General features: G+C 45.6%; 1 protein-coding gene across 1 annotated transcript in view; it reads right to left on the reverse strand.

The window, feature by feature from the left end:
* LOC145354539 (F-box/WD repeat-containing protein 1A-like) overlaps positions 1 to 24,800 on the reverse strand; it is a 197,490-nt gene that overhangs the window by 20,886 nt on the left and 151,804 nt on the right. The window contains exons 5-8 of the mRNA XM_080205989.1: positions 18,278 to 18,464; positions 13,248 to 13,344; positions 12,541 to 12,678; positions 88 to 206 (exon numbers count right to left, since the gene is read on the reverse strand). Coding sequence (XP_080062115.1) covers positions 88 to 206; positions 12,541 to 12,678; positions 13,248 to 13,344; positions 18,278 to 18,464 — 541 coding nt within the window. The remainder of the gene's footprint in view (positions 1 to 87; positions 207 to 12,540; positions 12,679 to 13,247; positions 13,345 to 18,277; positions 18,465 to 24,800) is intronic.

Consider the following 24,800-nt stretch of genomic DNA (forward strand, 5'->3'; position numbering starts at 1 on the left):
TAGAGGGAGCTTTACTCTGTGTCTAACCCCGTGTTGTACCTGTCCTGGGAGTGTTTGATGAGGGCAGTGTAGAGGGAGGAGCTTTACCTCACTGTGGAGTCTGAGGATCCGGTGATCACCATCCTCTCATCATATTGCAGACAAAGCACTGAGCCTGTGTGTCCAGTTAGAATCCGCTCACATTCCAACGTGTTTTTATCCCACACCTGGTGGAAACATTAAAAAAAGTGACCAGGAAAACATGATGGGCACTCACATGTCACTGCATCACATACAAATCGACTTACAATGAGAAAACAGAATAATACAAGTCTTAATGAGGAATTTGAGAAGTAATGAAACAGAGAAAGCTGCAGAGTTATACAGATAGAGCTTTAGAATGAGACTGACTGGATAAGTGTTTAAGGAAATAACACAAGTTTGATGGGCCAAGTTGTCTACATGTGCTCCTTGTGTTGTGAAAACTCCAAACAGCTCAGTTTGGAAGAAGAGTGGGCGGATTTGCCCTGATTCTCTGACCAATGTTTAACCCTGAACCAAAATCACCAAAACAGATTGTCAGGTCACGCACATGTTTGTGGGATCTTGTTGTGTGCAAATTGGTTGCAAATTGTTTCCTATATTACCACACACTGGCCCGGATGGGGTACCTGGACGTGCACTCAGATCCTGTGTGGATCAGCCGGCAGGAGTATTCACAGGCATCTTCAATCTCTGTTTACAACAATCTGAGGTCCCTATCTGCTTCAAGAAGTCGACCAAAAACCAAACAGCGTCTTAATGACTATTTTCCGGTGGCTTTGACATCCATCATTATGAAGTGCTTCGAAAGTCTAGTCACCGTACGAATCAATTCCAGTCTCCCGGACTACCTGGATCCACTAGTTTACCTACTGCTGCAACAGGTCCACAGCAGACACCATCTCCCTGGCCCTGCACTCATCTCTGGAACACCAAGATAACAAGGACACCTATGTCAGACTCCTATTTATTGACTACAGCTCAGCCTTCAACACTATTATTTCCATGAAACTTGTCTCCAAAACTCTGTGGCCTGGGCCTCGGCGCCTCCCTCTGAGAGTGGATCCTGAACTTCCCAACCCGCAGACCACAATCAGAAAGGATAGGCAACAACACCTCCCCGACGATCATCCTCAACACTGGTGCCCCTCCCAAGGTTGTGTTCTCAGCCTCCTACAATACTCCTTAAAGACCTGTGATTGTGCGGCTAAATTCCCCTCCAATTCGATTTTCAAGTTTGCTAATCATGAACAACCTTTCCTGGTCCCCCCATGCCGACACTATAAAGCCCACCAATGCCACTACTTTCTCAGAAGACTAAGGAAATTTGGCATGTCAGCTACAACTCTCACTAACTTTTACAGATGCATCATAGAAAGCATTCTTTCTGGTTGTATCACAGCTTGGTATGGGCTCCTGCTCTGCCCGAAACTACAAAAAGTTCCTTGCGGAACTTTTGTAGTTCCGCAAGGAACTACAAAAGGTCGTGACTGTAGCCCAATCCATCACACAAACCAGCCTCCCATCCATTGACTCTGTCTACACTTCCTGCTGCCTTGGGAAAAGCAGCCGGCATAATTAAGGACCCCACGTACCCTGGACATTCTCTCTTTCACCTTCTTCTGCAGGGAAAAAGTTACAAAAGTCTGAGGTCACGTACCAATTGACTCAAGAACAGATTCTTCCCTGCTGCTGTCAGACTTTTGAATGGACTTGCCTTAAGATGATCTTTCTCTACGCCCTAGCTATGACTGCAATAGTATATTCTGCAGTCTCTTGTTTCCTTCTCTATGAATGGTATGTTTTGTCCGTATAGCATGCAAAAAAAATACTTTTCACTGTATGTTAATACATGTGACAATAATAAATCGAATCAAATCAAAACAGAACAACACTTCTAAAATGGTTTGGGATATCCTGAAAGGCAGTCTATAGAAATGGAACACCTTTTTTTCCCTGTATTGAAACAAAGGGCCCTATTTTACCAATGCATCGCACCCAAAAATGTGGTGAAGTTGGGTGTGAGGCCATTAATTCAATCCGTACCTGTGTCTGCGCAGATTGCCACTTCACCGAAACCCAGGAATGGCCGCCATCCGCTTTGTGCCCGAAACAGGTGTGATGGTGATTTAAATGTATTTGCATGCATTTAAATTGAATTAATGAACTGCCTGCCCAACTTTATCAGCATTTCCCCCTTTACCACCATGTTTGCCGATCTGGAATCGAGCCGGAATGAACCTGCTGAATATAAATCTGAATCGGGCGCTCCAGCTGCTGAAGAGAGAGTTCAGAGCTTCCAACGGCTCCCTGACTCAGATCAGTGGTGGTGGTGGTGGTGGTGGATGGGGCGGGGGGTGGGGAGAGGCAGGTCAGGTCATTCTCTGGCGTAGGGGAGGTGAGGGGAGTGAGGCCACATCAATGTCTGGGGGGGCAGGAGGAGGAGGTGGATGAGGTGTATCTCTGGTGGGGGGGGGGGGCGCGATTGTCTGGTGAGGGGGGTGGGGGGGGGGGATGTGGTGAGGGCCAATCGTTGTCTGGTGGTGAGGGGGCCAGGGAGGGCTGATCGTTGTCTGTTGGGGTGCGGGGGTAGGGCTGATCGTTGTCTGATAGGGAGGGAGGAGCAGGCGGGTCAGGTGTTCCTCTGCAGGGGGGGGAGTGAGGCCAGATCATTCTCTGGGGGGGTGGGGGGGGGGGGGAGGTGGGGGAAGGAGGGAGCTGGGTAAGATGTATCTCTGGTGGGGGAGGGGGAAGGGGCAGGGAGTCACGATCGGTCGGGGTACTGGGGAGGAGTTGATAAGGGGGACAGTGATGTCTGTTGGGGGCCATCGCTCCTGCTTGTCGCTCCCAGGCCACTTTCTCTACTTTCTGCTGTCTGGGAGCGATCTGACACGGGCGCGCTTTTACAAATTTGTTTCTAGCTGCGCTTGCGCAGTTCAGAGCTCCAATCATTTCGGCTGTGCTCAGCCCTGCTCACAGCGTGAATGGGACCCGTGATATTTTTCAGGCTGAGTGTGTATGGGGGTGCCTGGAAGCTGTTTTCCGAGTAGGATCTGAATTACGCCCAGATTCAGCACTTAGAACGAAAATAGTAAAATCAGGCCCTAAGTCTTGTCAACTTGCCCTGAATCATTCTCTCTCTGGAGCGCATTCCTCTGGAAATTGCTCTCTTCGCACTCTCTCAATTCCCATCACCGTTGAGTCGAACGCTCCCCTTTCATCACCTGATGTCCTCACACCCCCTTTAGCTCAGGGGCCTCGAGCACTCCATCCCCAAAGGAACTGAGGCCAGTTTAACTGCCCCTACTCCTGAACTGATTCAACAATAGCTCTGTAAAACTTGTCTTTATATTTAGTAGGTTAATGAAGAGTTGGATAATCAGTTAAACTGGAGTTTAAATGAAGAGAATTAATCACCAATCAGTGCGAGTTGCCTTGCTTCTGTGATCATGAGTAATACCGAGCAATGCACAAGTATTGCAGGAGGGGGTAGAGAGGAGCTTTAACAGCCAGGAGTACTGTACACGAATGTGATGTATAATAACTGTTGTTTTAATTAAGCAGTAAAAGACATAAATATCATTTCATTTGGTTTGCTTCATATTCAATGGCAACATTTCAATTACAGATAATTATTAATTCTCAACAAACAAAAAATGGGCTTCAGTACAAATGTTAAATTAATTTAAATACCAATAGTGAACTGGGGAGAGTTGTATAGTGTAGGACAAACAGGATGTGAGTTCACACTGTGGCCGCGAATCTCCCAAAAGTGCTGAATTGGCAGGAAAACTGTTCTGGATCACGATTGTTTTGTAAATTCAGCTTCTCACCCGAATCTCCGCACTCAGCGCACTGCAGCGATCCCAATCGTAAATCTCATTAAAAACCCAGGGAGGGTGGCCCTATTCTCCCCGGATTTGACTGTTCTGGAACTCTGCGCATGTGCAGTGGCCTCGACCTGTCAGTCTCCCTTTTTTCTTTCCAGCTCGATTGCTGGCCAGCCCGGGACCCCCGCAGTGCTGCCCCTCCAGCCCCCGCACGTTAATCCCCATCCTCCCACCGCCCCCGTGGTCTGACCAGCGACTGTTCTCCGGCTTCAGGAGATGCGCATGCAATCCCGGTGCATGCACAAATCCTGGTACGAGGCTGGCAATGCGCATCTCCCACACCAACCTGCCAGAAAAGTTGCGGGTCACGATGGGAGAATCGCAGCCTGTTTGTGAGAATGCGGTCTGAGCCAGGTGTGAGTTCACACAGTGCTCATAAATGCAATATGATCAGTGTTTGGGAGTGTGGGGTGAGCAGGGTATGAGTTCACACTCTGTGTCTCAGTCCTGGATGAGCAGATTGTTTGATACATTTAGTTGTGTTCTTTGGGGATGTAACAAGCAGGATGGATAAAGAGGAATGAGTTAATGGGATTTCCAAAAGTCATTTAAGAAAATGCCACGTTAGACATGACTCCAATACGACAGCACCAGTTGCTGGGGTGTTATAATAGGATGGATAGGGGATTGACTAACTAACAGGAAGCAGAGTCAGTCTGAATGGGTCATTTACAGGCTGTAATTGGAGTGCCATAGCGATCAGTGCTGGGCCTTCAACTATTTACTGAGTTTGATCGAGGGACAGACTACACTGTGTACCAAATTTACTAATAATAAGGTAGGTAGGAAAGCAAGTTGTGAAGATGAGATAAGAATCTGCACAGGGATATAGTGAGATTAAATGATCAAGCAAAAAAATTGGCAGATGAATTATCCTGTGGGAAAATGTTAGGTTGTCTACTTTGGTGTGCAGAATAGAAATGCAGAATATTATTTAAAAAGAGAGATTCTGGAGAAAGTGATTGGATTCTGGGCACCCTCATACCCAACCAAAAGTTAGCATGCAGATACAGCAAGCAATTCAGAAGATAAATGAAATCTTTTTAATGCAGGGGGATCAGAATATAGAAGCAGGGAAACCTTGCGACAGCCATACAGGGGTCTTTCCAATATGACAGAGATAAGGAGAAGTTTTTTCTCTCAGAGTTGTTAGGCTTTGGAATTCTCTACCCAAAACAGCAGTGGGGGTTGTGTCACCGAACATATTCAAGGCTGCGTTGGACAAGTTTTCGATTGACAAGGTTAAGGATTACAGGATAGGAAGAAAAGTTGCATTAAGGTCACAATCAGATCTTACTGACTGGCAAAGCATGCTCAAGGGATCAAAGGACTTATGCCTGCTCCTATCCCTTATGTATTTATGTAGAATAGCAGGCTAAGCCAGGAGCTTGTGATTGTCAGCAGCTCCTGTTTGCATTGACTGTGCCTGTCAGTATTTTCTAACATTTCAGAGAATCACTGAGTGCCATTTGGCCCATCAAGCCTGCACCGGTAATAATCCCACCCAAGCCCTATCCCCATAGCCTCCATGTATTTACTCTGTCAATCCCCCGACTTCCTTTTGATTCCGTTCATCTGGAAAATACGATGGCTTTCAAAAGAGAACTGAATAATTATCTAAAATAAAATTTACATGGCTATGGTACTATGCAGAGGAGTAGGACTAGGACTGAGTAGCTCTTTGTATTGAGAGCTGGCATGAAGGGCTGAATGGCCTCTTTCTGTGCCACAGCCATTCCATGAAAACAGAACTCTATGGAGGGACAGCTCTCCCAGATATTTGGGATTTTTGAAAGATTTACAGATAACAGCAGAGAGCAAAGAGATTTTTTGGGGTCAGACAGAGAGAGGACATGACCCCTTTTCTTCGTACTGGCTCTGCCACTTTTCCTTCGGCTCACATCCAACCCTTGTGAGAGAATTGATGACTTGGCCCTTTTGAGGTCCCATGTCACAACGGCAGCTCTCTGCTTCACTGGCACCAAAAAAGAAAATGCTGGAAAATCTCAACAAATCTGGCAAATCTGTAAGGAGAGAAAAGAGCTGACGTTTCGAGTTCAGGTGACCCTTTGTCAAAGCTAAAAGGCTGAGGAAGTGGGAGATATTTATACTGCAGGGGGAGGGAATGAAAGGTGAGTCATAGCGACGGAAACCAGGGGCTATGGCCCTGTGGCTATGACTCATCTTTCATTCCCTCTCCCTGCAGTATAAATATCTTCCACTTTCTATGTCTTTTAGCTTTGACAAAAGGTCACCTGAACTCAAAACGTTAGCTCTTTTCTCTCCTGCTAGACCTGTTGAGATTTTCCAGCATTTTCTCTTTTGGTTTCAGATTCCAGCATCTGCAGTAATTTGCTTTTATCTTCTGTTCCACTGGTTTGGATTCTAATTTGCTACAGGATCAAAATACCCGGAGTGAGAATGTGTCCAGTGTCAACACCCTCAGATTTCTTCCACAAGAAACTGCACTCCTCACTTGGACTTATCTCGTGGTAGTCTCATTAAATCCTGCCCCTTCTCCTGCATCCTACCTGGAATTCTCATTATAGCCTTGCTATAATTGCACAGAGCTTTGGTGTTAGAACACTTGATATATTGTGTGTGCAGTTTTGGTCTCTGTACCTCCTGAACGTTTCAGTGGATTGATTCCTGTAATGAGAGGATTCTCCAATGAGGGGAGATCGAGTAGAATGGGGGACAAAAGAAAAAAAAAACTACAGATGTTGGAAAGAGTCATCAGTCTTTGAACTGAAATATTAACTCTGTTTCCCTTCAAAGATGCTGTCAGATGTGTTGAGTATTTCCAGCATTTTCTGTTTGTATTTGTGTCAAATAGACCTATATTCTCAGGAAGTTTAAAGAATGAGAGTTGTCTTCATAAGGCACTGGAAGTTAACATGCTAGTGTAGCAAGCTATTAGGAAGGCAAATGGTATGTTGCTCTTTATCATAGGATTTGAGTAAAGAAGTCAAGATGTTCTGCTTCAGTTCTATGGAACCTTAGTGAGACTACATCTGGAGTATTGTGTACAGTTTTGATCTTCTTGGCTAAGGAAAGACATTCTTGTCATAGAGGGGGTGCAGTGGAGATTCACTAGACTAATTCCTGGAATGGCGAGACTATCCTAAGAGGAGAGACAGAAAAGACTGTCTGTATTAGCGTGGATTAGAGGATTGGCTGTCTAATAGGAAGCAAAGAGTTAGTATCAATGGGTGCTATTCTGGTTGGCGGTTGGTGACTAGTGGAGTGCCGCAGGGATCGGTGCTGGGGCCTCAACTGTTTACCATTTATATAGATGATCTGGAGGAGGGGGCTGAATGTAGGGTGATGAAATTTGCTGATGACATGAAGATAAGTGGAAAAGCAAATTGCGTGGAGGGTGTGGAAAGTCTGCAGAGAGATCTGGATAGGCTGAGCGAGTGGGTGAGGACCTGGCAGATGGAGTATAATGTTAGCAAGTGTGAGGTTATCCACTTTGGCAGAAATAATAGTAGGAGGGATTATTATTTAAAAGGCAAAAAGCTGCAACATGCTACGGTGCAGAGGGACCTGGGGGTCCTTGTGCATGAGTCGCATAAACCCAGTCTGCAGGTGCAGCAGGTGATCAAGAAGGCGAATGAAATGTTGGCCTTTATAGCGAGGGGGATAGAATATAAAAGTAGGGAGGTCTTGCTGCAACTGTACGGCGTACTGGTGAGGCTGCAGCTGGAGTACTGTGTGCAGTTTTGGTCACCTCACTTGCAGAAGGATATATTGGCCTTGGAGGGAGTGCAGAGGAGGTTCACTAGGCTGATACCAGAGATGAGGGGGTTGGCCTATGAAGAGAGATTAAATAGACTGGGTCTGTACTCATTGGAATTTAGAAGGATGAGGGGGGTTCTTATAGAGACGTATAAGATAATGAAGGGGATGGATAGGGTAGAGGTAGAGAGCTTCTTCCCGCTTAGAAAGGATAGCAGGACCAGAGGACACAGCCTCCAGATAAGGGGTGGGCAGTTTAGATCAGAGTTGAAGAGGAACTTCTCCACTCAAAGGGTGGTGAATCTCTGGAATTCTCTGCCCGTTGAAGTGGTGGAGGCTACCTCGCTAAATATATTTAAGTCACGGGTAGATAGGTTTCTGATTGACAAGGGGATTAAGGGTTATGGGGAGAAAGCGGGAAAGTGGAACTGATCCACTTCAGATCAGCCATGATCTTATTGAATGGCAGGGCAGGCTCGAAGGGGTAGATGGCCTACTCTTGCTCCTATTTCTTATGTTCTTATGTATTCCTGAGAGTTTAAAAGAATAAGAGATGATCTCTTTGAAACTTACAAAACTCTTCAACAGGCTAGATACAGAAAGGATGTTCTCCCTGACTGAGGGGTTTAGATGAGACCCATGATCTCAGAGTAAGGGCCAAGCCATTTGGGGTTAAGATAAGATGGAGTGACTCTTTGGAAATTGCCACCCCCGAGGGCTGTGGAAGCTCAATCATTGAGTAGGTTCAACACAGATATTAATACATTCCGGGATACTAAAGACATCAAGGTCTATGGAGATAACACAGGAAAATGGCTTGAAGATCAGCCATAATCTAACTGAAAGGCAGAGTGGACTCGAGGGGCTGAATGGCCTAGATTCTGAGAGGGTTTGGCTGGGTAGATGCTCAACCTGTTTCCCTTGACTGGAAAATCTGGAATTGGGGAGCATTGCCTCAGGATGAGAGTATTTTGGAATATGAGGAGAAATCTCTTCATTCACAGAGTTGTGAATTTTTAGAATTCTTCACCTCAGAAAGCTGCAGAATCTCAGATGGTAAGTATATTTACAGCTGAGATCAATAGCTTTTTTTGGGTACAGAGGGAATTAAGGAATCTGGGGATGAGGCGGGAAAGTAGAGTTGAGGCCCAGAATAGCCACGATCTTACTAAAATGATGAAGCAGGCTTGAAGGGACTTATGGGATGATTCTACTGTTCTTAAGTTTGATTGCAAAGTGCCACAGGGAAATAACCAGGGAATCAGTCATTAAATCACTCAGGAGTTATAGTGTGAGTGGGGTGGGGAGATCCCCTGAAATTGGGTGGCTTGTGGAACAATATGAAACTGTACACAGGAACTGGAGGTCTTACAGTGCCACTGCAGACATGGAGCAGAGGAATCTAGTCCTTGTCCTCCAGTTAGAACCATGGGCACACTTTCACAACATTGCCTGGAAAACAGGGTGCTGAACCAACACCCTGTAAGACCTAGAACTCAGCTCTCGAATGCAGTTAAATGGTGAGACATACCTTCAATTCTTCCATGTCACCTTGCACTTGCTGAGTTACTGTTCCTGATTGCTGGAAGCTATACAATGAAGCCTTCCCCAGTGGAATTGCCTGTCAACTAACCCATCCATCCCCATCCCCTCTGTGTAGCCTGATAGAGGAAGACTTGGAAGAAATACTGAGGATGGTTTACACCCATGGAATCATCTCTAGACAGGAGAGAAGTCACATCGAATGTTGACTGGGGGAGCGCGTTGGAAGGTGGGTCTGCTGAGGAGCAGTGGAGGAACTTTGAGGAGATCTTTCTTGGTGCTCAGCAGAAATTTATTCCGATGGTTAGAAAGGACCGTAGGAGGAGAGGTAATAAGCCGTGGATAACGAAGGAGGTGAAGGAAAGTGTTAAATTAAAAGCGGAGGCGTTTAGAGTAGCTAAGAGTAGTGGGCGAGAAGAGGATTGGGAGAGGTTTAAATGTCAACAAAGATTGACAAAGAAGTTGATAAAGAAGGGTAGGAGAAACTATGAAAACTATGAAGCTGGGCTAGCGCTTCATATAAAAAAGGATAGCAACAGTTTTTATAAATATATAAAAAGGAAGAGGCTGGCTAGGGTGAACATTGGTCCCTTAGAGGATGAGAGGGGGGACTTAGTGGTAGGGGATGGGGAAATGGCTGAGGCCTTGAATAACTTTTTTGTTTCGGTCTTCATGGAGGAGGACGTGAATAATTTGCCGGGTGTTAGCGACGGAAAGGTGGTAGGACTGAAGGGTCTCAATGACATTATTGTTACTAGAGAGGAGGTGCTCGACAGACTGGAGGGACTGATTGTGGACAAGTCCCCAGGACCGGATGGAATGCATCCGAGGGTTCTGAAAGAAATGGCGGAGGTGATAGTGAGTTCCTTGGTGGTTATTTTCGAAACGTCGCTGGATTCCGGGGAAGTGCCGAAAGATTGGAAAACGGCTAATGTTACGCTGTTGTTTAAGAAGGGTGGCAGGCAAAAGGCAGGGAATTATAGGCCGGTCAGTTTAACGTCTGTTGTAGGTAAAATGTTAGAATCCGTCATCAAGGAGGAAATAGCGAGGCATCTTGAGGGGAATTGCTTGATAGAGCAGACACAGCACGGTTTCATTAAGGGGAAGTCGTGTCCGACAAATTTATTGGAGTTCTATGAGGATGTGTCTAGGGCGGTGGATAGAGGAGAGCCGGTGGATGTGGTGTTTCTTGATTTTCAGAAGGCATTTGACAAGGTGCCTCACGAGGTTATTACAGAAGGTCAGGGGGCATGGAGTTGGGGGTAGGGTGTTAGCGTGGATAGAGGAGTGGCTGTCAAATAGGAGGCAGAGAGTGGGGGTCAATGGGTGCTATTCGGATTGGCGGATGGTGACTAGTGGAGTGCCCCAGGGGTCGGTGCTGGGGCCTCAGCTATTTACCATTTATATAGATGATCTGGAGGAGGGAACCGAGTGTATGGTGTCGAAATTTGCTGCTGACACCAAGATTGGTGGAACGGCAAATTGCGCGGAGGGTGTGGAGAGTCTGCAGAAGGATCTAGATAGGCTGGGCGAATGGGCCAGGAACTGGCAAATGGAATTTAATGTTGGCAAGTGCGAGGTGGTCCACTTTGGTAGGAATAATGGTAGGAAGGACTATTACTTACGTGGCGAAAAACTGCAGCATGCGACGGTGCAGAGGGACCTCGGGGTCCTTGTGCATGAGTCACAAAAACCCAGCCTGCAGGTGCAGCAGGTGGTCAGGAAGGCGAATGGGATGCTGGCCTTCATAGCGAGGGGGATTGAATATAAAAGTAGGGAGGTCTTGCTGCAGCTGTATAGGGCATTGGTGAGGCCGCAGCTGGAGTACTGTGTGCAGTTTTGGTCGCCGCACTTACGCAAGGATATTTTGGCCTTGGAGGGAGTGCAGAGGAGGTTTACTAGGCTGATACCGGAGTTGAGGGGGTTGAGCTATGAGGAGAGGCTGAATAAACTAGGCTTGTACTCGTTAGAGTTTAGAAGAATGAGGGGAGATCTCATTGAGACATATAAGATGATGAATGGGATGGATAGGATAGAGGTGGAGAGACTCTTCCCACTCAGAAAGGACAGTAGGACTAGGGGGCACAGCCTCAGGATAAAGGGGGGGCGGTTTAGAACGGAGTTGAGGAGGAACTTCTTCACTCAAAGGGTGGTGAATCTCTGGAATTCTCTGCCCGTTGAAGTGGTGGAGGCTGCCTCGCTAAATATTTTTAAGACGCGGGTTGATGGGTTTTTGTTAAGCAAGGGGATTAAGGGTTATGGGGAGAGGGCGGGAATGTGGAACTGAGCCACGACAGATCAGCCATGATCTTATTGAATGGCGGGGCAGGCTCGAGGGGCTAGATGGCCTACTCCTGCTCCTATTTCTTATGTTCTTATGACTTGTTCAGATTAAGGTTCCTTGAGCAAATTGATAGAATCTTGGAATGAAACAACACAGGAGGCCATTTGACCCATCGTACCTCTACCAGTTCTATGAAAGAGCTATCCAATTAGCTTATTCCCCCATATTCAAGTGTTTATCCAATCCCTGTTGAAAGTTGAATCTGCTTCTATTGCCTTTTCAGGCTGTTCATTTTTCTGGTCACCAACCTTTGGATAGCACACTGGTCAGCACTGCTGCCTCACAGCACTAGGGACCTGGGTTCAATTCCTGGATTGGGTCATTGTCTATGTAGAATTTGCACATTCTCCCCATATTTGTGTGGGTTTCCTCCAGGTGCTCTGATTTCCTCCCACAGTCCAAAGATGTGCAGGTTAGGGTGCATTGGCCATGTTAAATTCTCCCTCAGTGTACCCGAACAGGCACCAGAGTATGGTGACTCAGAGATTTTCACAATAACTTTATTTCAGTGTTAATGTAAGCCTACATGTGACTAATAAATAAAAAAACTTTAAAACTTCCTGACAGTAGAACCAGCTTCCCACTGAGATTGCATCAAAAGTATTTTCAAAAAACAACTGTGTCTTTGCAGTCTTTACATTAAGAAGACAAGTTCAAACAATGGCCCATGGGTTACAGCACCAAGCGCACCCCAGGAAAATGCCCCCCCCTCCCCACTGCCCCCCCACCCACCCACCCCCACCCCAGCTAACTCACTTCTTTTGGTGTTTCTTTGTGTCTGGTGTGAATTGTCTGAGCCATGAGGGCTGAATGGGATTTCTTTGAGTACTGTTGCTTCATTGGTAGAACCTATTTTAGAATAACTGGAACTGTTGGTTAGCAATCTGAGATATCTGGGAGTTACTGGGAAGGTGGCTCGGTGGATAAGAAAATCATTGGACATTCTGGATTCCAATCTCTCCCTATTTGGAAAGGCAGAATGAAGCAATCTGATCAGCTCACCTTGATGGTGTTGTCCCTCAGTCCACTGATAATCCTCCTGTCATCATACTGTAGGCAGTACACTCCTTTACTGGCTTCACTGTGACAGTGAATCCTCTGCAAACTGTGCTTCCCACAACGCCAGTTCCACTCAATTGTCTACAAAGGAGCAAAACATTAGACAATTAGATTGATAGTCAGGCTGACAACCTTTCTAATACAGTAGTTACATTGCATAAGAAAAAACATGCATTTCTATATCACCTTTCACAATCTTTAGACATCAAAAATCACTTCTATTGACCAATGAAACACTCTTGAACTGTAGTCACTGTTGTAAAGAAGGGAAATGTATTTTATGCACAGCAAGATCTCACAAGCAGCTGTGAAACAGACCAGACAGCCTGTCTTATTGTGTGATCCTGACTGAAGGATAAATATTGGCCAGGACACCAGGGAGAACTTCCCAGGATCATCAAATCCATTTGAGATCTGGGTTCAATGTCTCTCCTGAAAAATGTCCCCTCCAGCAGTGTAGTTCTCCCTCAGAACTGAACTCAATAGTCAGCTGAGATTTTGTGCTCAAGCTTCTGGTATTTTTCAGAAGCATATTCCCACAAACCCTCTGTTAAAATGAGCCCAGATGTTAATGAGACCCCAGATCTAACATAAAACAAACTTTCCAACCCATTAAACATTATTGAGGTACCGTTGTTACTGTGTCCTACCTCTATGTCCTGCACAATCTTGGCATACAGGGCCCTGTAGAAAGAGTTGGGAGGTGTTCCACTATCTGAAGGTTTTAGCTTAAACAAATATTGGCCCCTGAAAGAGAAATTGGAACAGGGATATGAATGTCAGGATAAATCAACCGTATCAGTTCACTTCTCTCTTGAAATCCAGAATGCCTGTTGTCACGGCTGCATTAGCCAATGAATTGGTGGTAGAGTGGGAATACAACAAACGAGAATATTTTACAGCAAATGAAGTTTATTTACTTAGTACACAGCAGAGCAAACAAAGTCTTATACAGCCTATTTATAAAGAGCATTGATGAACTATAGAAAACAGAACTCATGATTGAAACTACAGCCAAGTAGCTACACACTACTGGGCACTCTATAAATACTGGCACTCACTTCTGTAAATACCGACCACCCTTTCCAAGTCTCCTGATAGAAGCTGGGTTTTTTCTCTGGTAAAGTGCTATGACTAGAGGACATGTACAGAAAACACATGATGGGTGGAATTTACTGCCCTACCCCAAGGAGAGTTTGAAGTGGGGGGCATTTAATTGGGTATGGGGGGGTTGTTGGCTGGGGTTCTCGCTGCTCACCAGCCTCTGCTCCAATTAAGTCCAGGATGCCAGGATAGGCAGGCTTATGGATGGCCTTTCCCACCTGTCACCAATTGAGGCCTTTAATGAGGTAATTAATGCCACATTAGGGCCTCATCCTGTCATGTCTTGTATTCAACAAGCGACAGGTAAAGTAGTTGCCACGCTGAAAGGGCAAGAATCAATTCCTTGTTGAGCGTATGCAGGTAAACATATGAATTAGGAGTAGGGATAGGCACATCAGCCCCTCAGACCTGCACCTCCATTTGATAAGATCAAAGCTAATCCCAGTGTGGGGTGCCTTGTCAAAGGCTCTCCATGCCTGATTGAATGAACCAGTATTGAGGACAGGGAGGTGCCTACTAAGAGCCGCCCAAAATTACTTTCATCCCCTGGCTAACAACAGTTTCCCCAAACTCCCATCATGCCCTCAGTCGCCTGAGGCCTGGATCACTCGCTGAGCCAGTGATGGGTGACTTGACCAGTCAGGCTGATGGGTCACTTGGAGGGGACGTCCAAATAGTGGCGTTCTCAGGAATCTACTGCTCTTATCTTTCTAGTTGGTAAAGGTCAAGGATGTGGAAGGTACTGTCTAAGGAGCTTTGGTGAGTTGATGCAATGCATCTTTAGATGGAAAAAACGGCTGCCTCTGTGCATTGGTGATGGAGGGAATGAATGTTTAAGGTGGTGGCTGAGGTGCCCATGAAGCCTTTGTCCTGAATGGTGTTGACCTTCTTGATATTGTTGAACCTGCACCCATCCAGGCAAGTGGAGAGTATTCCATCACACTCCTGATGTTTGCCTTGTAGATGGTGGACAGGCTTTGGAGAGTGAGGAGGTGACTTACTGTCCACAGAATTCCCAGCCTCTGACCTGCTCTGGTAGCCACAGTATTTATATGGCTAGTGCACTTTGGTTTCTGGTCAATGACACCTTCCAGGATGTTGAAAGTGGGGATTCAGGAAAGAATGGGTGCAATGCCAGCAACTACCACTGCTCTCCTGGTGGCGCTGAAGGCAATGAGGAACCTCCAGCCTCTGATTGGCTGGTAACTCTTGGGGGAGGAATTTCTGCTCCTGAGGTCCTTAAAAGATTGGCACTGGCCACTTATATGCTGAACTGGCACTTAATATAGCGGGCTTACCCTAAGGGAGACAGGTAGGGCTTTTACTGACTGTCCAGTGGGCAAGCTTCCTGTTGCTTGGATTAAATTCAGTTATTGTGTGTAAAATCAGTATAACAAGGGATAACCTAACCATTTCTACTTGATATTTAAAGCTTAATCTTTCCTGAAACTCCACTTTCAACATCCTGGAAGTTATCATTGACCAGAAACCGAAGTGCACTAGCCATATAAATACTGTGGTTACAAGAGCAGGTCAGAGGCTGGGAATCCTGCGGAGAGTAACTCACCTCCTGACTCTCCAAAGCCTGTCCAGGCAGCCGTTTTTTCCATCTAAAGATGCATTGCATCAACTCACCAAAGCTCCTTAGACAGTACCTTCCACATCCCTGACCTTTACCAACTGGAAAAACAAGAGCAGTAGATACCTGGGAATGCCGCCACTTGCACATCCCCTCCAAGTCACCCATCAGCCTGACTTGTAACCGTATAGCTCTTCCTTCACTGTCGCTGGGTCAAAAGAGCAGCATGGTGGCACAGTGGTTAGCAATGCTGCCTCACAGCGCCAGTGACCTGGGTTTGATTCCCAGTTCGGGTCACTGTCTATGTGGAGTCTGCACATTCTCGCCATGTCTGCATGGATTTCCTCCAGGTGGTCTGGTTTCTCCCACACTCTAAAGATGTGCGGGTTAGGTGGATGGGCCATGCTAAATTGCTCCTTTGTGTCAGGGGAACTAGTTATGGTAGATGCATGGGGTTATGGGGATAGCGCTTGGGTGGATTGTGGTTGATGCAGACTCATTGGGCTGAATGGCTTCCTTCTGCACTGTAGGGATTCTATATTAAAACCTCCCTAACAGCACTGTGGGTGTACCTACATCACGGGACTGTAATGGTTCATGAAGCTGATTTCTCAAGGTCAGTTAGGGATGTGCAATAATCACTGGCTTTGTCAGTGGCACCCACATCCCATAAATGAATATAAAAATAACAGTTCCAGGCATGATTGATGGTAGAATTAGCTAAATATCTCCGCTCTTGTCGACTCCTGTGGTGTCAGAATATAAAGCTCTTTCAAACCTTCCTTTGTTCACTTTATTTCTAATGTTTCTAGAAGTATTGTCCAGTGGTTAACCCTGTTCACATGATTTGTTCTTGACTTGGATGATTCTTTAACTAAATATATTTCTGTCTTAAATGTAGGCATTCCCCCCCGTGAATACTGTATAGCCTACCGACACGGGGTAATTACTGACATAGTATGGGGACTACCCTACTCCATAAATACTGTCTCTCTCTGAGGACACTCTGTAAATACTAACACACTCGTGGGACCCCCTGTAAGTACTGACACACCCATGGGGACATTGTAACTATTGACACACTCCATGAGGACACTCTGTAAATACTGACACACTTCCCAGGACCCCTTGTAAATACTGATCCACTCCAGAGGACACATTGTAAATACTGACACACTCTATGGGAAAACTGTAAATACTGACACACTCCATGGGAAAACTGTAAATACTGATACACTCTATGGGAACACACTGTAAATACTGACACACTCTCTAGGAACACACTGTAAATACTGACACACTCTATGGGAACACACTGTAAATACTGACACACTCTATGGGAACACACTGTAAATACTGACACACACTATGGGAACACACTGTAAATACTGACACACACTATGGGAACACACTGTAAATAACGACACACTCTATAGGAACACACTGTAAATACTGACACACTCTATGGGAACACACTGTAAATACTGACACACTCTATGGGAACACACTGTAAATACTGACACACACTATGGGAACACACTGTAAATACTGATACACTCTATGGGAACACACTGTAAATAACGACACACTCTATAGGAACACACTGTAAATACTGACACACTCTATGGGAACACACTGTAAATACTGACACACTCTATAGGAACACACTGTAAATACTGATACACTCCATAGGAACACACTGTAAATACTGACACACTCTATGGGAACACACTGTAAATAACGACACACTCTATGGGAACACACTGTAAATACTGATACACTCCATAGGAACACACTGTAAGTACTGACACACTCTATAGGAACACACTGTAAATATTGATACACTCCATTGGAACACACTGTAAATACTGATAAACTCTATGGGAACACATTGTATGTACTGACACACTCTATGGGAACACACTGTAAATAACGACACACTCTATAGGAACACACTGTAAATACTGATACACTCTATGGGAACACACTGTAAATAACGACACACTCTATAGGAACACACTGTAAATACTGATACACTCTATGGGAACACACTGTAAATAACGACACACTCTATAGGAACACACTGTAAATACTGATACACTCTATAGGAACACACTGTAAATAACGACACACTCTATAGGAACACACTGTAAATACTGACACACTCTATGGGAACACACTGTAAATAACGACACACTCTATAGGAACACACTGTAAATACTGATACACTCTATGGGAACACACTGTAAATAACGACACACTCTATAGGAACACACTGTAAATACTGACACACTCTATAGGAACACACTGTAAATACTGATACACTCCATAGGAACACACTGTAAATACTGACACACTCTATGGGAACACACTGTAAATAACGACACACTCTATGGGAACACACTGTAAATACTGATACACTCCATAGGAACACACTGTAAGTACTGACACACTCTATAGGAACACACTGTAAATACTGATACACTCTATGGGAACACATTGTATGTACTGACACACTCTATGGGAACACACTGTAAATAACGACACACTCTATAGGAACACACTGTAAATACTGATACACTCCACAGGAACACACTGTAAATACTGATACACTCTGTAGGGACACACCATAAATACTGATACAACACACTCTATAGGAACACACTGTAAATAATGACACACTCTATGGGAACACACTGTAAATACTGATACACTCCATAGGAACACACTGTAAATACTGATACAACACACTCTATAGGAACACACTGTAAATAACGACACACTCTATGGGAACACTTTAAATACTTATACATTCTACGGGAACACTGCAAATACTGACACAGTCGTGGGGATTTCCTATCCTAAGTTCTGAAGGATAGTATTAATGGCCCAGAGAAAAGGTGGAGCTATTGCAGCATTTTATCAGTCAACAAGGTTATCGGAGTGTACACATCAATACAAGCTAATGTTCCTGCATCTTTCCCAACACTTCCTTACCAGCCTCTTCGTTCTGCGAGTCCTTTCCAGAGGGAATCTGTGCGGATCATACGTTCAATTAGCTTCTTCCAGAGCATCCCGTTACAGCTGACCCGGAGCCATCCTTTAGACACCTGTTCTGCTGCCCACAGTGACTGTGCACCCAGGTATGACAGGATGTTCTCTGCAATGTGTTCCAGCCCCCTCGCTGCCAAACAAAAGCAAGAAATGGGAAAATCAAACATCAACTAGAATTACTGATCCTGCTTACTGCCTCTCACCACCCTCTCCTTGCCAGAACCCCACCTGCTGGTTCACTGTCCAAGGCACCACCGTTCATATAGCCAGATTGAGGCTATCACAGAATGTCTGATCCTACCTGTGCACACTTTCTGCATGTATAGGATAGCTACAAGTGCAGAATTTAAACCTTCTCCAAGATGGATTTGGTGTTAAGAAGGGCATCTAATTGGGTGAGAGGCTGGTGGTGGGGACCCTGTCACTTTCCTTCCTCTATTCTGATTAAGCTGAGGGTGGGAAGGTTCTTGGATGAGCTTGCTGTCAAATGAGGCCCTTAAGTGGGCAATTAATATCCATTTAAAGACCTCATCTTGCTATTTCTGGTATTGACCCAATGGAGAATGGAGGGCTCAATATACAGGAAATCCAAAAAGCAACCCCATCAGTGGTCCCTCATTCAAAGGCACTGACTGTCTCTCCCACTGAGAACCAATCCGCTGCCTACCTGCAAACCCTCTTCCCTGTGGCCCCTCCACCCCAAGACCCCCTCCTGTCATCACTTTGCTGTGTCCTGGAACCCAGGATGATTCTGTGCCTTGGATGTGTGTTTTACCAGCAGCAACCACTGCCCTCCCAGTGGTGCTGCTAAGCATTGTACAGTTGTTAGTCTGATTGGCTCACAGTTCTCAGTGGTGGAGAATGCAGGATTTCTGTCCTGGGGTTGTTGATCCCGGGCGGGGGGGAGGTGGGGAGGTGGGGTGGGGGGGTCTACTACTGCCCAGTTAAGTGGCAGATTGGTATTTAATTTGAGCGGCCTTCCTGAAAGGAGGTGATGCAGGGCTCAGTTCACCAGCCTGACACCACCATCACATTGATTAACTTCCATCCCTTCCTTCCATAATCCTTCACACACAATCTGTGCTCAAATTTTCAACTGAACCCCAATCTCAACACCTTTTCCAGATTTTCACCACTGTTTGTGTGAAGACGTGATTCCCGACACAATCCCTGATCAGTTTGGTTCTAATTTTAAGATTTTTCCCCGTTGTTCTGGACTCCGCTCCCCCCACCCTACCAGAGGAAATTGCTTTCTGTATTGACACTATCAATTCATTTAATCACCTTAAACTCCTCAGTTAGATCATCCCTTAATCTGCTAAACTTGACAGTACCCTTTCACCACGACTGGATGAATAATCCAGATGCCTGGACAACAATCCTGCAGGAATCTTGGATAACCATAAGACTATAAGACATAGGAGCCGAATTAGGCCACTCGGCCCATCGAGTCTGCTCTGCCATTCAATCATTGCTGATATTTTTCTTATTCCCGTTCTCCTGCCTTTTCCCCATAACCCCTGATTCAAGAAACTATCTATCCCTATCGTAATGACACTCAATAACCTGGACTCTACAGCCTTCTGTGGCAAAGATTTCCACAGATTCACCATTCTCTGGCTGAAGAAATTCTTCCCCAAGGACAAAGGACCCTTTAGCCTGAGGTTGTGCCATCTGGTTCTAGTTTTAACAATTCTACAGGATGGGAGTTCACATCCTCCCTGCCTTGGGGCAGTTTGAAAACTTAAAGTTAGTTCTTGAAAATCTGGAAAATCAGTAACAGAAAAAGTGATCATGATGCTGTCGACTTGTAAAAAACCAACTGCTTCATTAATATTCTTCAGGGGTGGAAACTTGTTGTCCTTACTCAGTGTGGGTCCATACCTGCACCAACATGGTTCACTCTTAAATGTCTCTGAAATAACCTAGCAAGCTGGTTTTGGAAGGAACTGAAAGAGTTTGGGCCTTGGATGGCTGTAGGCTCCGACACCAATGTAGCGTGAAGGAAGTGGATGGTTGGACATCCGGAGTTGGATGAGCCTAGAGTTTGCTAATTTAAAACAGCACTGATGCAGACTGCTGATTTCAGCTTTCCTCAGATCCGCACAGAGTCTCTGTATTCACACTGCCCTCTGCTACATTTTATTTACACATGGCAAACTTTGAAGAGTTGGCCCTCAGCAGTTGACCAGGGTGAATGTCCATACAAATCACTTGCAGTCAGCAACACATCCACTCAGTGCTACACAGTTCCTTTAGTGAGCTGCTCTGATCTTGTCTTGAAGGGACAAGCAGGATGTTCATTTTATTCTATCCTTTAGTCCAGTGAAATGCTGATGATTTACAGGATTGAGTTGAATATGATGGATTTGCAGAGCACTGGTAGCCTGGTTGTGTTAACATTGCTCCTACAGCAGTAATGGTGGATGGTTAAAAGATATTATATGGTGATGTTGTGCCACCTAACCTGGCCACACATCAGAGTGAGATGGGGATTGCGTGAGTTAATGTCAATTACAGAGGGTATTCTCTGTACCTGTTCCACTGAGGGACAACACATAGAGTATTGCTGAAAAAAGAAACATAGGCCAGAATTTTACTGCCCCACCTGTCACAGGAATTGGAGTGGGCGAGGGGCAGACAACAGGAGTACCCGTCCACCTCAGTAGGATTTTATGGTTTTGGGATGAGCGAGGTCATAAAATCTCACCCATCATGTCATAGCTTTTCATCTTGCACTCATCAGGGCCGACATGAAACTACCCAATTTGAATGGGCAGAAGAATTTAATACTGCATGAGGAAAGGATGCTGACTGGTTGGCAAGTTAACTCTGATAGGTTGAGGTGTTGCCATGGAGAATGCATCTGAAAATTATGTTTAGTTCAGCCTTATGTTTAGTTCAAAAAAGATGCAATGCTTGGACAGGTCCCTATGTAGAATATATTTAGCTTCTAGCAAGTGTAAGTGAGCCACATTGCTCATGATCTCAAGTTGGTTGTTAGAGTAATTCTTTGCACTCTCCAAGTTGTTCAGTAAGATTGCGGAATCACATTTAACATTAGACATTATGTTCTGAGTTTTGAAAGCTGAGGAATATAAATTGTTATTCCCTTTGAAATTTGGCATTCTCACTTCTGTCCTGATGAGTGCAAGACAAAAACTTCAATGGCATGTTCCTCCTTTGTAGCAAGGCTCAAGTCCTGTACTATCCAACAACTAAGAACATAAGAACTAGGAACACGAGTCTGCCATCTGGCCCCTCGAGCCTGCTCTGCCATTCAATAAGATCATGGCTGATCTTTTCGTGGACCAAGCTCCACTTACCCGCCCGCGCACCATAATCCTTAATTCCTTTACTATTCAAAAATTGATTTATCTTTGCCTTAAAAACATTCAGTAGCCTTCACTGCTTCACTGGGAAGGGAATTCCACAGATTCACAACCCTTTGTGTGAAGAAGTTCCTCCTCAACTCGGTCTTAAATCTGCTCCCCCTTATTTTGAGGCCATGCCCCCTAGTTCTAGTTTCACCGCCATTGGAAACAACTTCCCTGCTTCTCTCTTATCTATTCCCTTCATGATTTTATATGTTTCTGTAAGATTCCCCCCCCTTATTCTTCTAAATACAGGTGGGACGGTGGCATAGTGATTAACACTGCTGCCTCACAGCGCCAGGGACCCGGGTTCAATTCCCTGCTTGAGTCACTCTCTGCGTGGAGTTTGCACATTCTCCCCATATCTGCATGGGTTTCCTCCGGGGGCTCCGGTTTTCTCCCACAGTCTGAAATACTTGCTGGTTAGGTGCATTGATGCAAACAGGCACCGGAGTGTGGTGACTAGGGGAATTTCACAGTCCCTTCATTGCACCTTCAATGTAAGCTTTACTTGTGACTAATAAATAAACTTTAAATTCTAATGAATATACTTTTGATAAGACAATACTCTAGGTGTGGCCTCACTAGCACATTATACTGCTGCAAGATAACCTCCCTGTTTATAAACTCCATCCCTTTAGCAATGAAGGGTAAAATTCCATTTGCCATTTTAATTACCTGCTGCATCTGCAAAGCAACTTTTTGAGATTCCTGCACAAGGACACCCAGGTCCCTCTGCACAGCAGCATGCTGCAATTTTTTACCATTTAAATAATAGTCCATTTTGCTGTTATTCCTACCAAAATGGATGACCTCACATTTAGCACCATTGTGCTCCATCTGCCTGACCCTTGTCCACTCACTTAGATTATCCATATCCCTTTGCAGACTTTCAGCATCCTAAGAACATAAGAACATAAGAAATAGGAGCAGGAGTAGGCCATCTAGCCCTTCGAGCCTGCCCCGCCATTCAATAAGATCATGGCTGATCTGTCGTGGCTCAGTTCCACTTTCCCGCCCTCTCCCCATAACCCTTAATCCCTTCTCTTATCAAAAACCCATCAACCCGCTTCTTAAAAATATTTAGCGAGGCAGCCTCCACCACTTCAACGGGCAGAGAATTCCAGAGATTCACCACCCTTTGAGTGAAGAAGTTCCTCCTCAACTCCGTTCTAAACCGCCTCCCCTTTATCTTGAGGCTGTGCCCCCTAGTCCTACTGTCTTTTTTGAGCGGGAAGAGTCTCTCCACCTCTATCCTATCCATCCCATTCATCATCTTATACGTCTCAATGAGATCTCCCCTCATTCTTCTAAACTCTAACGAGTACAAGCCTAGTTTATTCAGCCTCTCCTCATAGCTCAATCCCCTCAGCTCCGGTATCAGCCTAGTAAACCTCCTCTGCACTCCCTCCAGGGCCAAAATATCCTTGCGCAGGTGCGGCGCCCAAAACTGCACACAGTACTCCAGCTGCGGCCTCACCAATGCCCTATACAGCTGCAGCAAGACCTCCCTACTTTTATATTCAATCCCCCTCGCTATGAAGGCCAGCATCCCATTCGCCTTCCTGACCACCTGCTGCACCTGCAAGCTGGGTTTTTGCGATTCATGCACAAGGACCCCGAGGTCCCTCTGCACCCGGCAAATTATTCACGTCCTCCTCCGTGAAGACAGAAACAAAAAAGTTATTCAAGACCTTCGCCATATCCCCATCCCCTACCACTAGCTCCCCTTTCTCATCCTCTAAAGGACCAACGTTCACCCTAGCCAGCCTCTTCCTTTTTATATATTTATAAAAACTCTTGCTATCCTTTTTTATATTAAGTGCTAGCCCAGCCTCATAGCTTCTCCTACCCTCCTTTATCAACTTCTTTGTCAATCTTTGTTGACATTTAAACCTTTCCCAATCCTCTTCTCGCCCACTGCTCTTAGCTACTCTAAATTCCTCCGCTTTTAATTTAACACTTTCCTTCACCTCCTTCGTTATCCACGGCTTATTACCTCTCTTCCTACTGTCCTTTTTAACCATCGGAATAAATTTCTGCTGAGCACCAAGAAAGATCTCCTTAAAGATCCTCCACTGCTCCTCAGCAGACCTACCTTCCAACACATTCCCCCAGTCCACATTCGCCAATTCTTCTCTCATCCTACCATACTCCCCTCTATTCAAACAAAGGACGCGTGTCCGGGAACCCACTTTCTCCTCCTCCATCTGCACCAGAAACTCCACCATACAATGATCACTCTCTCCAAGAGGATCCTTCACCGCAAGGTCCCTAATTCTACCTGCCTCATTACATAGCACCAGATCCAAGATAGCTCGCTCCCTCGTCGGCTCCAACACACACTGTTCAAGGAAATTATCCCGGCAGCATTCCAAGAACTCCTCCTCGAGCCCACCTCGTCCAACATGGGTCGACCAATCAATATGCAGATTGAAATCTCCCATAACTACTGCCGTCCCATTCCTGCACGCCGCACTTATTTGCGTGTTAACAGCCCGCCCCACCTCCAGATCATTATTCGGGGGCCTATAGACGACACCCACCAGCGTCTTCCTCCCTTTGCTGTTCCTAATCTCCACCCACAACGATTCCACGTTCTGCTCTTTGGCTCCGATATCATCCCTTGCTACCACCTTGATACTATCCTTAATCAGCAGAGCTACGCCACCCCCTCTTTCCTCCTGCCTATCCTTCCTAAACACTTGATAGCCCTGTACATTCATCTCCCAGTCCCTGTCACCTTGCAGCCACGTCTCTGTAATGGCCACCAGATCGTATCCATTTGTGTCGATCTGCGCCACCAGCTCATCCACTTTATTCCGAATGCTTCGTGCATTCAGATAAAGCGCTTTCATCCCAGCCTTCACCTGGACCCTATTTGCCGTAACGCCACCAATTGGGACATCCTCGGCCTCTTCCCTTACCTGTACCCTATCCTTAACTTTAGACCTCGTAGCGTCACCTACCCTCGCACCCTCCCCCCCCCTAATTAGTTTAAAGCCCTGTCTACAGTCCTCTTTACTCGATTCGCCAACACTCTGGTCCCAGCACGATTCAGACCAACCCCATCCCGCCCGAACAAGTCCCAC

Source organism: Carcharhinus amblyrhynchos, chromosome 17, assembly GCF_965287045.1.
Source record: "Carcharhinus amblyrhynchos chromosome 17, sCarAmb.v2.hapA, whole genome shotgun sequence".
NCBI classification, from domain to species: Eukaryota; Metazoa; Chordata; class Chondrichthyes; order Carcharhiniformes; family Carcharhinidae; genus Carcharhinus; species Carcharhinus amblyrhynchos.